Consider the following 13,476-nt stretch of genomic DNA (forward strand, 5'->3'; position numbering starts at 1 on the left):
GGCCGGTTCCGGCCCCGCAGCTGGCGTCTGCGGCTCCAGGGGTGGCGGGAGCAGGGGGCGCCGCGCTGGCCCCGCCCCAGCCCTCGGAGGAAAGGGGGTCGCTCCCTACCAGTGGGAGGGGTCGCGGCCCGCGTTCCCCCTCCCCACCCGCCAGACCCCGTGTTAAATGCGGCCGCCGCCTCCGCTCGCTCCAGCTGCCTGGCCGTCCGCACCTTGGGCACGCTGCCCGCGCCGTTACCTGGTCCAACTGCCCGGGAGGCTCCGCCCGTCGGCTCCGCTCTGCGGCCGCGCCTCCGAGCTGTCCGGCAGGCTTAGGTGAGTCAGAGGGCCTGGGTGCGCTGAGGGGTCTGCGGGGAGCAGGCATCCAGCCAGACCAGGCGACCGTATTTAAGCGTGGCTGCACCGCCTACGATGCCCCCGTCCGACCTGCTGTGCCCTTCCCCACCTATGTAGGGTCCTTTCCAAATTGAGGCCCCACCAGCACGGCCGCCAAATGGAGAGGGGGGTACTTTTTCCCTGACCTCCTCCCTCCAGGAACCTCCCCCCAGGCTTCCCCCGACCCCAGCCACTCCCCGGAACGTCCTCAAAGTGTTTATTCTTCAGCCAACTCTTGAGGAATTATTCGCAGACCTCTCCTCCCTCAAGAGTCCACTTTCCCCACCCTAAGGGCATTTCTTCTTAAAGCTATGATTAACCGCCTCAGAGGCGCTCAGGGTTCTAGTGTCAGCTTTGTCACCTTGCCACGTTGCTGTGTGACCTGGGCAAGACATTACCCTCTCTGGTCCTGCTTTCTTCCTCTGTAGAATGAGGGGTTGGAAAGGTGACGAACTTTGAGGCAAGCGCTATTTCGACTTTCTAGGATTGGGTGGAGGTGGGGTGCCAGGCGAGATGTTGGCTCAGGCCAAGAGCAGGATAAGGGGAAACTTAATCAAGGTTTGGGGGCTCAGAGGCTTCTGCAGGTAGGAACGGATGGGAGGCAGCGAAGGCCCCTTGTGCCTTTACCCTCATACTCCGCAAGGGTGCTCGCCTGCCTAGACTGTGGCCCAAGCTGGAGAAGGCATTCCACACCCTCCCACCTCCAGCTGGCACATCTGGCTTAGTCACCCTCCCACGATGGGTCCTGCCAGAGGGATTTTTGTTCCTCTACCAGGCCTGAAAGGCGAAGACGGTGAGGATCCAGGACGGGAAGGGCGCCTGTCGCTCCCTCCAGGCACCCGACCTTGCTCAGAATAGGACCATTCACGGAATTGGGGAGGGGGCGGGGCTGCGGTTGGATTAGGGTCAGCTGGCCCCCTCTGCCAAGAAACAGAAACAGAAAAATGGCTAACACAGCTTCAGTAGGGGGTGCGGGGGTGGGCGTGGGGTAGGGACCCCAGGGAGCGAATGGAAGGAAAAGAGGTGACGCCTAGGGGCCAGGTTGCCAGACAGCTCAGAAGGGAAAAGGGAAGCCAGGAGTCCTAGGTTCCTTTGCAGCTCGGCGGGCCACCTTTTTGGGCCTCACTTTTCCCATCTGTACAATGGGAGTCCTTCATGACTCTCAAGGGGCGTCGCCAAGGGCCGCGGGAGAGTGAGCGCTCACCTGCCCCCACAGGGTCCATGGCTGCGCTCCGAGGCCCGGGCCGGCTCGCGTCCGGGGCGCGTCCAATGCCACTGTCCCCGGAGCCCTGCGCACTTCTGCTCTTTGGCCCTAGCGCCGGATATATTCTGCCCGGGCCTTATCTCCAAGGCCCTGGGGCTCCCAGCCCCCTATTTGCTTTGGGCAGGGGCACCTGCTGGGCAGATGTGGGCTTCCCACGGCCACCTAGCCAACATAGCCAGACGCGCGAAGGCGCCCCCTGGCGGCCTCTCCTGAGAGCTGGCGGGAAGGGGCGGCGCCAAGTCGAGACTTCATCTGCGTGGAGGGTTTAGGCCAACGCGATGCTGGCCTGCATTGGGGCGGTGCCTGTTTGGCTGTGGGGTGGGTTGGTGGGGTGGGCGGGAGGACAGTCACACAGAGGCGCCTTGTGTTCAGAGAGGAGGGGGCGCGGTGGGGAATCGTTTCCTTCTGCAAAGGTTCACGCGGGCTGGTTCTCGGAACCCCACAGGCGTAGGATTATATCCTGGTGCAGCCACTTTCTTGCCGCGCGACTTTGGGTACTAGCGCTGAAGTTTTCTGAGCCTGTTTCCTCATCTGTGCAATGGGAACAACAACAGCCTTAGACCCATAGAATTGTCGAGAGGGTTCAATGAATGCCACGACGCATGAAAAATGTTTAACATCGTGGCTGGCATTAAGGAAAGGCTTTTCTTTTCTTTTTAATATTTATTTATATATTTAGCTGTACTGGGTCTTAGTTGTGGCATTCAGGATCTAGTTCCCTGACCAGGGATCAGACCCAGGCCCCCTGAATTGGGAGCGCAGAGTCTTACCCACTGGACCACCAGGGAAGTTCCAAGGCTTTTCCTTTTTAAATTCTGTATCTTTTTAATCTACTTTCTATTTATTTACTATTCTGCAGTTCTGCAAAGCGGAATTCCTTGTGTTTCCAGCAATCTCACCGTGATGAAATTTTTTTATTACGAAAAATTTCAACATACACAAAACTAGAGAGATTAGTAAAATAAACCCATGACCCTCCTCCCCGTAAAAATGCCCATCACCTAGAATAAGCGCTCTGCAAATTCTATTGCTTTGCTATTTTCCTTCCTCCCTTCAGGCTCTGATACCTCTGTTCTCTGTTCCCCGAGGGCAATGAGGGGGCTTCTATGCTCGCCGCTGCCCATGTTGCTGCTCCTTCTCCAACCCTGGGAAACCCAGCTCCAGTTCGCAGGTGAGCCAGAACCCAGCCCTCAGAAGCAGGGGGAGGGGAGCAAAAGCAGGTTCTCCATCTGCAGCCAACTGCCTGCTGGGGAGAGAAAAACAAGAGCTTTGGAACCATAGGGCTTGGGTTCGAGTTCACAGCTTCAACTCTCTGGGCCTCAGTTTTCCCATCTGTAGGATGTGGCTTGGAGGTACCCAAGTTGGGCTCATGCAGAACTGTCCAGTTGGTGTTTAATTTTTTAAAGTTAATTGGAAAACATCAGGAGATTTCACATAAAAACCCTAATTTCGGGCTTCTCTTGCGAAGACCAAAGATCTGCCAACATGGGGTCCTCACGGCTGCAAGGCAACATTTGTCTGGAGCTGCCCACTTTGTGAGCTATACAGGCTCTCTGGGTCCTCCGTCCTAACCCATGACATTCACTCATTTATTTATGTTGCCTGCCTAGCTCCTGTAGGCATTTGAGTTTGCGACGTCCCCTCGCCCTCCTCCCAAGTGGATAACACCTCCTCAGTATAGCCCTCAGAGCTGTAGGATAGAGATTTGGTACAGTCTCCCAGCCCAGGCCCTCCTCAAATGCTGCGTGAGTGGATAGTGCTAACCTGCATTTGCTAGGTTAAGACTGTGCTGGGCGCTGTTACACCGTGAGAGCCCCATTCCGCCCTGGGTTTCTGTGGGGTTCTCCCGGGAGGTGAGGCTTGGCTAACCTAGGAAAGTCCTCCCTGATCTCCTCGCAGGTCCCAGGTGCCGTACTGGGCCCCTGGATTTGGTGTTCGTGATTGACAGCTCGCGCAGTGTGCGCCCCTTCGAGTTCCAGACGATGCGGCAGTTCCTGGTGGGCCTCCTCCGCAGCTTGGACGTGGGGCCCAACGCCACGCGCGTCGGCGTGATCCAGTATTCGAGTCAAGTGCAGAGCGTCTTCCCGCTCGGAACCTTCTCACGCCGCGAGGACATGGAGCACGCCATCCGCACTCTAGTGCCACTGGCGCAGGGCACCATGACCGGGCTGGCAATCCAGTACGCCATGAACGTGGCCTTCAGTGTGGCCGAGGGCGCGCGCCCGCCGGAGGCGCGCGTGCCGCGCGTCGCTGTCATCGTGACCGATGGGCGGCCCCAGGATCGCGTGGCCGAAGTGGCGGCGCAGGCGCGCGCCCGCGGCATCGAGATCTACGCCGTGGGGGTTCAGCGCGCGGACGTGGCCTCCCTGCGCGCCATGGCGTCTCCCCCGCTGGACGAGCACGTCTTCCTCGTCGAGTCCTTCGACCATATCCAGGAGTTTGGCCTTCAGTTCCAGCGCCGGCTGTGTCGTGAGTGAGGGGAGCGCTGGAGCGAGACTCGAACTCTCCAACCGCTCCGATTCCCATTCCCACCACAGTGAACCCATCCCCCTCCCGGCTGGCCCCGCCCACGCCATCTTTAGCCCCGCCCAACAGGCCGTGGAGTTGCCTTGGCCTACCGCGGGGTGTGTGGAATTCCAGCTCTGCCCATTTTTGCTCAAGGCTTCGGCAAGCACCACCCCTCAAGGCTGAGAGCCATCGCCCACTCGGGAGTCAAGCCCCGCCCACTTGGGGTGACCCCCCCCCCTCCCACTCTCGTTTTAGCTCCTCCCATAATGCTGCAAGATCTGTTCTCGTCACACCTTGAGTTATGCCGCTTACCTTGATTTAGCATCTCTCTTCTTCCTCTACTTTACACCGGGTAGTCCTCCCTTATCCCACTGACACCTCTGGCCCCGTGCTCCGGTCTTCCGAGCCTGTTCACAGGGGCCACTGAGGCCCTATACTTTCCCTAAGCCCTTCCACCTGTATTGGCCCCTCTCAACTGAGTCATATTCCATCTAAAGACATCCTTGAGCATGGGGTCTGCTCTGACCGCATTCAGCTCTCTCTTGTTGGAGGGTTCTCCCCATCTGTCCCCTGCTGATTCTACTCTTGTGTGTCCTCAGGAAAGGACCTGTGTGCTGAGGGGGGACACGGCTGCCAGCACCAATGTGTCAGCTCCCCCGGCACGTTCCACTGTGCTTGCAACCCCGGCTACCGGCTAGCAGCAGATGACAAGAGCTGTTTAGGTGAGAACTACCCCCACCCTTCAGTCTCACTGCTCCTGAGCCTTCTGTGGCTCCCCATTGGCCTAGCCTCAGTACAATGAGTCTGGAAGGGCCTTTGGAGGTCAAAGTCCAGCTCCCTCACTTTACAGGTCTAGGAAAGGGAAGGTGTCGCTTGGGGTCATGTAAGTCCTTGGTGGGACCAGGGCTAGAAATCTTGACCTCACAGAGGTCATACAGTTAATACAGTTAAGTGTATTTTCTATAGCCTTCTCTCCCCCTCTTTCAGGCTCATCTCCTACCTGGCTCCAAAACAGCTCCCAAACGGGTGTAATTTCACAGGCATATCCTTACTGCTTCTGTTACTTGACAGAGTTGGGGTCTCCATACATCCCCTGCATTCCCCACCCCCATATACGCTGCTCATTCCTGCTCCTGCATCTCAGTTCTTTCCAGGCTGCTCACCTGGGCTGCTCTTGCCACTCCTCTTTGCACCTGCAGATCTCTCAAGGCCTGGTTCTTCATTTTTGCTTTCTGAAAAGCTATGACACACAATGCCTTGCTTATACAGTTGGGATTTTTCCCCCTGTGTATATATGTCCAATCCTTTGATCATAACGGCAGCTGCCATTTACTATATGCCAGGTTAGCATCAGACATTAAGCTAGGAGCGTTACATGCATCATCTCTCAAGCTCACAGCATTCTGGAAAAAGAGGTCCTGTGTTTCCAATAACCCAGATGTCAGCTGGGGTCTTCTTGTTTCTGGGGCTTAGAAAAGGCTGGCGTGAAGCCCCATTTGATGACCTGTGAACATTCAAAACCCTTCCCAAGATCTCTGGGAATTCCCCAAGTGCTTACATTCTGTGGTCACCTCTAGCTCTGAGCTTCTGCTGAATTCAATTTATGGGTCCTCGCGCAATTTCTCAATCCACACATGCTGTTCTTGTCCTGTGCCTGTAAATCAGCCTCTTCCTTCGTTGACACACTTGTGCACACAAGGGCATGTGTGTGTATATGTTAAGTCGTGCATCCATCTATTTTACTAAAGATGGGGGGTGGACAGAGGTGTGACTTACATCTAAGTGAAGTCAAACATACACACAGAAAAAGAAACACCCATTATTTATAATTGAATATTAGGCACCCTTGATCCCGAAAGTCCTCAGTCACCCCTCTATAGGGGATTTTCCATTGGCAAACTCAACCCACAGTAAATCACCTCCACACCATCTCTCTTGTTCTTTTTTTCCTCTCTCCACTCCCCATCTCTTTTCTAGGAACCCCACATTCTCACACTTTTTTTTTTTTTATTGCGGTATGCGGGCCTCTCACTGTTGTGGCCTCTCCCGTTGCGGAGCACAGGCTCCACACGCACAGGCTCAGCGGCCATGGCTCACGGGCCCAGCCGCTCCGAGGCATGTGGGATCTTCCCTGACCGGGGCACGAACCCGTGTCCCCTGCATTGGCAGGCGGACTCTCAACCACTGTGCCACCAGGGAAGCCCAAAGAAAGAATGGCTTTATTTCTTTTTTTTTTTCTCACACTTTTATGCAGGGCATCTCGTCTCTCTCCAGCTCCTATTCCCCAGCTCAGCTCTAGGACATATTTGCACATCAAAACCATGAAGATACTCAGCGGGGCAATAGTTCACCCTCCTCAGAAGGCAGTTGTAAATAGCAACTGTTCTCTTCCATTATATCCCCATTTTGCAGATGGGGAAATAGAGGCTCAGACAGGTGAAGTGGCAGAGCCTCACTAACTCTGGTCCTCCTCTGTGGGTTAGTGAACATCTTGAGGGCAGGGGTCCTGTCTTCTACAACTGTGGATTCCCATTCTTATGCCTTGCTCAGTCATGGGCCCACTGGGATACATCTGGGGCTTGAATTGGGAGGGCCGCTTGGCTTAGTAGGAAGGGGGCCTTTGCTTGGAGGAATCACAGATGCCTGGGTACCACCCCAGACTAATTAAGTCAGGATTTTGGGGGGTTGGGGTCCAGGCATAGGTATTTTTAAAAAGCTCCCCAGGTGGTTGTGCTGTCAGGGCTGAGAAGGGCATCCCCAGGGCACAGCCTGACCTCACCTTTTCCTCAGCCCTCGACCTGTGCACTGAAGGGACCCATGGCTGTGAGCATCACTGCGTCAGCTCCCCGGGCTTCTATTTCTGTCGCTGCCGAGCTGGCTTTGTACTCCAGCAGGACCAGAGGAGCTGCAGGGGTGAGCGAACCCCCCAGTTAGCACCTGGACCAAGGTCTCTGATGGCTCCAGTCAGAAGTGACATCTTGCTGTCTCTTCCTTCCCACCAGCCATTGACCACTGCAGCTTTGGGAACCACAGCTGCCAGCATGAGTGTGTTAACACCTTTGGTGGGCCACGGTGCCGCTGCAGAGGGGGCTACAACTTGCTGCCCGACGGCAGGAGCTGTCAGGGTGAGGAGGGGTCTCCTGCATTTGTGCAGAGGGACGAGGGATCTTAGCTGGTGGAGTCCACCCTGACTCGTTCTGTCTTGTCTCTCCTTTAAGCCCAGGACCTTTGCAATGGCGTAGACCATGGATGCGAGTTCCAGTGCGTGAGTGAGGGCGTCTCCTACCGCTGCCTGTGCCCTGAGCGGTGGCAGCTCCAGGCAGATGGCAAGAGCTGCAGCCGTGAGTTATGGGTGGGAGGGGGTTCTGTCTGCCTCTGACCCACAGCCCACATTCTGAGTATCCTTGACTCTGTCCTGTCCTTGCTGTGGCCCAAGAATGTGGTATGAGTGTGTGTGTGTGTGCTGGTGGTGGTGGAGTTGGAGGGTGTGCCATGCCCTGCCTCCATGTCTTTCCCCTCAGTCTTCTACCCTGCTGCCGAGGTTAATTTCAAAAATACATATTTGATCACATTTCTCCCTTGCTCAAAAGCCTTCTGTGGCTCACCAGTACTTACAAAATAAAGATCAAATGCCTTACCCCTGAGTTTTTCAAATGGCGGGTATAACCACAGTGGATACACAAATAGTGGGTGTAACCACAGTGGATACACAAATGGTGGGTGTAACCACAGTGGGTAACAAAATCAAATTAGTGGGTTAAAAACCAGAATTTTTTTTAAAAAAGAGAAAATAGAGTTTACTGCGTGGATGTAGAAAAAGTATTGTTTCACCAAACTTAATTTTAATTATATGTGAGTATAAGTGCATCATGATGTATTGTTACATTATTATTATTAATTATTATTATTATTTTTTTTACTGTTGGTTGTGGTCAAATTTTTTTTTTTTTTTAAATTAATTTATTTATTATTATTATTATTTTGCGGTACGCAGGCCTCTCACTGTTGTGCCCTCTCCTGTTGCGGAGCACAGGCTCCGGACGCGCAGGCTCAGCGGCCATGGCTCACGGGCCTAGCCACTCCGCGGCATGTGGGATCTTCCCAGACCGGGGCACGAACCCGCGTCCCCTGCATCGGCAGGCGGACTCTCAACCACTGCACCACCAGGGAAGCCCCATGTGGTCAAATTTTTGAAACCACCGCCTTAGGTCATTATAATCTAGCTTGAGCCAACCCCATCAGCCTGTCTCCTGACAAACTTGAACATTTGAGCCGTTCCCAAACGTGTCCAGGGCTCCCAGCTTCCATGCCTCCACACACATTGCCCCCAACATCTAGAATGTCCCTTCCTGCCTTGGAGAACTCCTACTCATCCCTGAAGATCAAATCACATGTCACCACCTCCATGCAGCCTTCCTCACTAACTCCAGGAAGAATGAATTACCCCTACCTTGCTCCCTGCAAGCCCCTCTATTCAAGCACTTTCCTTGATGGTAGCAAATGGCATGCCTGACTGCTCTGCTCTGTCCTGATATCCTACGGATCAGGATTATGTTTCATTTATTGGGGAACCTCCTTCAGGGCCTAGCAAGGTCCCTGTCTCAGAACAGGGGAGGCAATCTTGTAGAGTGATTAGGAGCTTGGGTTTTGGGGTCAGACAGACCTGGCTTCAAATCCTGGCTCAGCCACTACTAGTGGTGGAATCCAGAGCAAATAAATGACTTTATCCTTCAGAATCTCAGATTCTTAGAAAATGGAGATAATACCCAAGGTTATTGGGAGAATTGAGAAAAAATATATAAAGCACCTAGCCCAGTGCCTGGTACATGGTAAGCTGTCAAATAGTAATGTTTTTGTTTTTATTTATTATTGTTAGTAGTGGTAAAGTGTTTAGAATTCTGTCTGATACATAGTAGATGATCAATAAATGGTAGCTATTGTGGTGATGATGATGATTAAAAAGATGCTTTTAGGGCTTCCCTGGTGGTGCAGTGGTTGAGAGTCCGCCTGCCGATGCAGGGGACACGGGTTCGTGCCCCGGTCCGGGAAGATCCCACATGCCTCGGAGCGGCTGGGCCCGTGAGCCATGGCCGCTGAGCCTGCGCGTCCGGAGCCTGTGCTCTGCAACGGGAGAGGCCACAACAGGGAGAGGCCCGCGTACAGCAAAAAAAAAAAAAAGATGCTTTTAGCAGATTGCCTGGCTTGTGGTAAGCACTTAATAAATGGCAAAGATTATAATGATGCCACTGATGATAATAATAATTATTATTACTTAGCACAGTGCCTGGCATAGGAAGGACTTCACACATAGTATCTGTTATATAATAAATGTTTGCGAGTGAATGAATGAGCAGGTGGCTGCTGCCAGCCAAGGATCTGATCCCTTAATCCCAGCTCTTCTCCTCGGGTGGGTGTAGGGTGCCGGGAAGGCCACGTGGACCTGGTTCTCCTCGTCGATGGCTCCAAGAGCGTGCGTCCGCAGAACTTCGAGCTGGTGAAGCGCTTCGTGAACCAGATCGTGGACTTCCTGGACGTGTCCCCAGAAGGCACGCGCGTGGGGCTGGTGCAGTTCTCCAGCCGCGTGCGCACCGAGTTCCCACTGGGCCGCTACGGCACGGCGGCCGAGGTGAAGCAGGCGGTCCTGGCTGTGGAGTATATGGAGCGCGGCACCATGACCGGGCTTGCACTGCGCCACATGGTGGAGCACAGCTTTTCAGAGGCGCAGGGCGCGCGGCCCCGGGCGTTCAACGTGCCCCGCGTGGGCCTGGTCTTCACCGACGGCCGCTCCCAGGATGACGTCTCAGTGTGGGCGGCGCGCGCCAAGGAGGAAGGTGGGCTTGGCGCGGGCCCACTGGCCTGAGGTTGGGTTGGATGCGGGGAGGCGGCTTTCCTGAGGCCTAGGGTGCCCCCTGAGTCCCTCGACCCTGCAGGTATCGTCATGTACGCCGTGGGTGTAGGCAAGGCGGTGGAGGAGGAGCTGCGAGAGATTGCCTCGGAGCCAGCCGAGCTGCACGTGTCCTACTCCCCCGACTTCAGCACCATGACGCACCTGCTGGAGAACCTCAAAGGCAGCATCTGCCCGGGTGAGCACGTCGGTCTCGGGACCCCTCCCCTTCTCTCACTGCCCACCCTCTGAGATCTCCCGGTCCTATTCGTTCCCGCCCCCTTCGTTGAGTGACAGCTAGGGGATGGGCTCGCTGGACAGAGCCTCTTTACTCAAAGTGTGGTCCGGGGACCAGCGGCAGGACTGTCAGCTAGTGGTTTGTTAAAACGACAGCATTTCCAGTGCTCTCCAGGCCTACCGAATACAGTTTGCACTTTGACGAGACCCTCAGGAGATTAGTATTATGTTAAAGTGTAAGAAGCACTGGACTAAACTACCTGTTCCCCAAATTAGTGGGCGTTCAGAATAATTTGGGGGGAATTTTTTCAAAGGCACGCCCAACTCAGCATTGGTAAGGGGAGCCACATCATAAGCCCTTTACCTTGTTGGAATTCAACTTTACAGACCTGGCAAAGTGGCAGGACTGGGTGTGTTTCAGGTACACAAAGATGTGTATTAAGTATATATATTTAATATATATTTATTTCCTTGATTTCCCCATCTGCAAAGTTAGGAGCCTTTCTGGAACTGTTATCAATATCATTGATAAACATGACATACAGACTAAGATATAACTTTTAAATCATAACAACAACTCTGTATTGAAGGCCAAGTGCCAGGCATTGTACTGCAATATTAAAAATGGCACACATTTACAGAATTCAGTGAATCTAAGATACCATCCATTGTAAGATTCACTATTTTCTATACTGCTAAGAAAAAAAGGATGCCAAATTTAATTGTAAGGCAACTATTTTGATTTCAGAGATGTTGAAATGTATGAGGAAATAGACTTGGATCAGTGGGTCTTCTTAAAAAATATTTATTTTTTATTTTTGGCTGCGTGGGGCTCATGGGATCTTTTGTTGCAGCACACAGGCTCTGTAGTTGTGGCACACGGGCTTAGTCCCCCCCCCTGCCCTGCGACATGTGGGATCTTAGTTCCCCCACCAGGGATCTAACCCCATGCCCCCTGCATTGGAAGGGGGATTCTTAACCACTGGACCACCAGGGAAGTCCCCTAGATCAGTGGTTCTTAAACATTAGTGTGCATCAGACTCACCTGGAAGGTTTGTTAAAACACAAATTGTTGGCTCCGACCCCAGAGTTTCTGATTCAGTAGGTCTGGGGTGGAATCTGATCATTTGCATTTCTAATAACTTCCTAGGCGATGCTGATGCTGCTGGTCCAGAGACCACACTTGGAGAACCATTGGCCTAGTTGAAATACCCTATAAAGTGTTTCCTTGCATCAGGAAATGCTCTAGATCTGCACCCTCCAATAAGGTAGCCACTAGCTACATACGCCCATTTAAATTAAATTACATTAAATAATTTAGTTCCTCAGGTGCACTAGCCACATTTCAAGTGTTAAATAACCACCCGTGTCTTGTGGCTACCACACTGGACAAGGCAGATACAGAGCACTTCCATCACTACATAAAGTTTCATTTGGACAGTGCTGCTGTGGACTCTTGCTACTCAAAGTGTGGTCCACAGACCAGCAGCATCAGCATCACTTGGGAGTTTATTAGAAATGCAGTGTCCCAGTCCCTTCCCTGTTAAGAACAAGAATCTATATTTTAACAAGATCTGGTGATTCCAATGAGCATCAAGGTTTGAGAAACCATCTAAGATGTGTACACACATACACACACGAAAATCACTGAATCCTGAGCACCGCCGGACGAATAGGTGTTCTCATTGTATCCATTTTTACAGGTAAGGAAACTAAGGCTTAGAAAGGTTGAGGGGGTTTTCCAATATCTCACAGCTACCTAGCTGGTACTCATCCCAGGTCTGTCTGAATCCCAAACCCGAACACTCAGCCGTAGGCCGGGTGGAGGGATATCGGAGAGCCTCAGCCAGGGCTGGTTGGTCCTCCTCCAGCTTCTCACTCCCCCACTCTCTGTGCCCGGCTGCCAGAGGAGGGCATCAGCGCGGGGACAGAGCTTCGGAGCCCCTGCGAGTGCGAAAGTCTTGTGGAGTTCCAGAGCCGCACGCTGGGGGCGCTCGAGAGTCTGTCGCAGAATCATATCCTTTGGGTCCAGGGGCGCGGGCTGGAGGGGAGAAGGGACCCCCGCGAGCCCCGGCGGCTTCCTTAACCGCTCACTGGCCCAGCTGACGGCGCGCCTGGAGGATGTGGAGAACCAACTGGCCACCCAGAAGTGAGGGCCGCGGGTGGCCCGGACCCGGGCAAGGGGGGCGGCCCCGCGGACTGGGCCCCCTCGTGCCCCTTCCGTGCGCTGGGACCGGGCAGAACCTGGGTCCCCCAGGCTTGGGCTGTCGGGGAGGAGTCGCTGGCGGGCTCCCAGCGCTGCGCTCGAGCTGGCCTCGCCTGGACCAGGAGCCGGACTGCGGGGGATCGTGGGAGGGGATGTGGGGGACGCGTGCTGCGCTCAGTTCCTTGTAGGATTTCTTTTTTTGTTTTCTTTTTCTTACCAAAAAAAAAAAAAAAAAAAAGAACAAAAAAATCTGGTTTCCACGGGGTCGGTGTGCGTGTCTTGCTGTGCCGCCAGGCGGAGGGGAGGCCAGACGGAGCGCGCTCCGGCGGCGCCCGGGCGGCGTCTCCTCGGAGAAAGGCGCATTGTGCGGGGGTCGGGCCGGGGGGCGGGGGACCGGGAGCTGCTTCCCCCCGCTTGTTTATTCAGCTGAGAACAGATGGCTCCTTATGAAGGCTGCGGGAAGGGAGGGGGCTCCACGGGTACACTGGGGGTCTGGGCAAGTCTGCGCCCCTCCATCCCCCAGCGGATCGGACTCCTCGCTCTCTGGCCTTGCCTATCTACTGGTGTCCCCGAGTCTGGCTCAAAAACTGTTCGAACTGGGCGGGGCGGCGGCGGGGGTGTTGGTGAGGAGCGGGAGGCAGTAATCGAATCCCCTAAAGGGACGGGAGAGGGGAGGATAGGTGAGTTTCGCCTGGATTTTATCTCCCTGCACTAGATAGGAAAAGGAGGGGGTGTCAGCCAGGACCTCTGGCCCAGAGTAGCCTTCCCAGCCTGTGCTTTACCTCCAAAAAAACAAAATAAAAACGAACCCCCTTTAGGTAAAGAGCACAAACCGGTACAATTTCCCAAGTGCAAAGATGAAAATGCTTCCAGTCCTAGAGTGATTATGGGCAAATTACCCTGGGTTTGTTTCCTTATGTGTGAAATGGTGATTGAAATCGTTATGCCCAAGGGTGATGGTGAGAATGGAGGAAATTATTCTAAGGCATCTGACCTTGTGCC

General features: G+C 54.0%; 1 protein-coding gene across 3 annotated transcripts; it reads left to right on the forward strand.

Annotated features, from left to right (window-relative positions):
• The first annotated feature begins 3 nt into the window (after positions 1–3).
• On the forward strand, positions 4–12,913 carry MATN4 (matrilin 4). 3 transcript variants are annotated; one of them, XM_081257186.1, is made up of 11 exons: positions 4–315; positions 2,728–2,810; positions 3,539–4,108; positions 4,747–4,869; positions 6,938–7,060; positions 7,150–7,272; positions 7,366–7,488; positions 9,565–9,978; positions 10,078–10,230; positions 12,140–12,282; positions 12,362–12,913. In XM_081257186.1, exons 1-11 carry the CDS (start codon positions 167–169, stop codon positions 12,419–12,421), a joined length of 2,064 nt encoding a protein of 687 aa, XP_081113312.1. In that variant the 5' UTR covers positions 4–166; the 3' UTR covers positions 12,422–12,913. The 3 variants fall into 3 exon arrangements, with proteins under 3 accessions (XP_081113312.1, XP_081113313.1, XP_081113314.1); XM_081257187.1 differs by having other exon boundaries at positions 10–315; positions 12,176–12,282; XM_081257188.1 differs by having other exon boundaries at positions 199–315; positions 2,697–2,810.
• Positions 12,914–13,476: the final 563 nt, after the last annotated feature.

This window comes from Mesoplodon bidens (genome assembly GCF_964165515.1).
Source record: "Mesoplodon bidens genome assembly, chromosome: 15".
NCBI classification, from domain to species: domain Eukaryota; kingdom Metazoa; phylum Chordata; class Mammalia; order Artiodactyla; family Ziphiidae; genus Mesoplodon; species Mesoplodon bidens.

Bases quoted from the DNA above. Each gene is read 5' to 3' on its own strand.
- MATN4 (XM_081257186.1), top strand. From the start codon at position 167: ATGCGGCCGCCGCCTCCGCTCGCTCCAGCTGCCTGGCCGTCCGCACCT. The intron at 4,109-4,746 runs GTGAGTGAGGGG...GTGTGTCCTCAG, and splicing joins GTTCCAGCGCCGGCTGTGTC to GAAAGGACCTGTGTGCTGAG. The intron at 7,273-7,365 runs GTGAGGAGGGGT...CTCTCCTTTAAG, and splicing joins CGACGGCAGGAGCTGTCAGG to CCCAGGACCTTTGCAATGGC.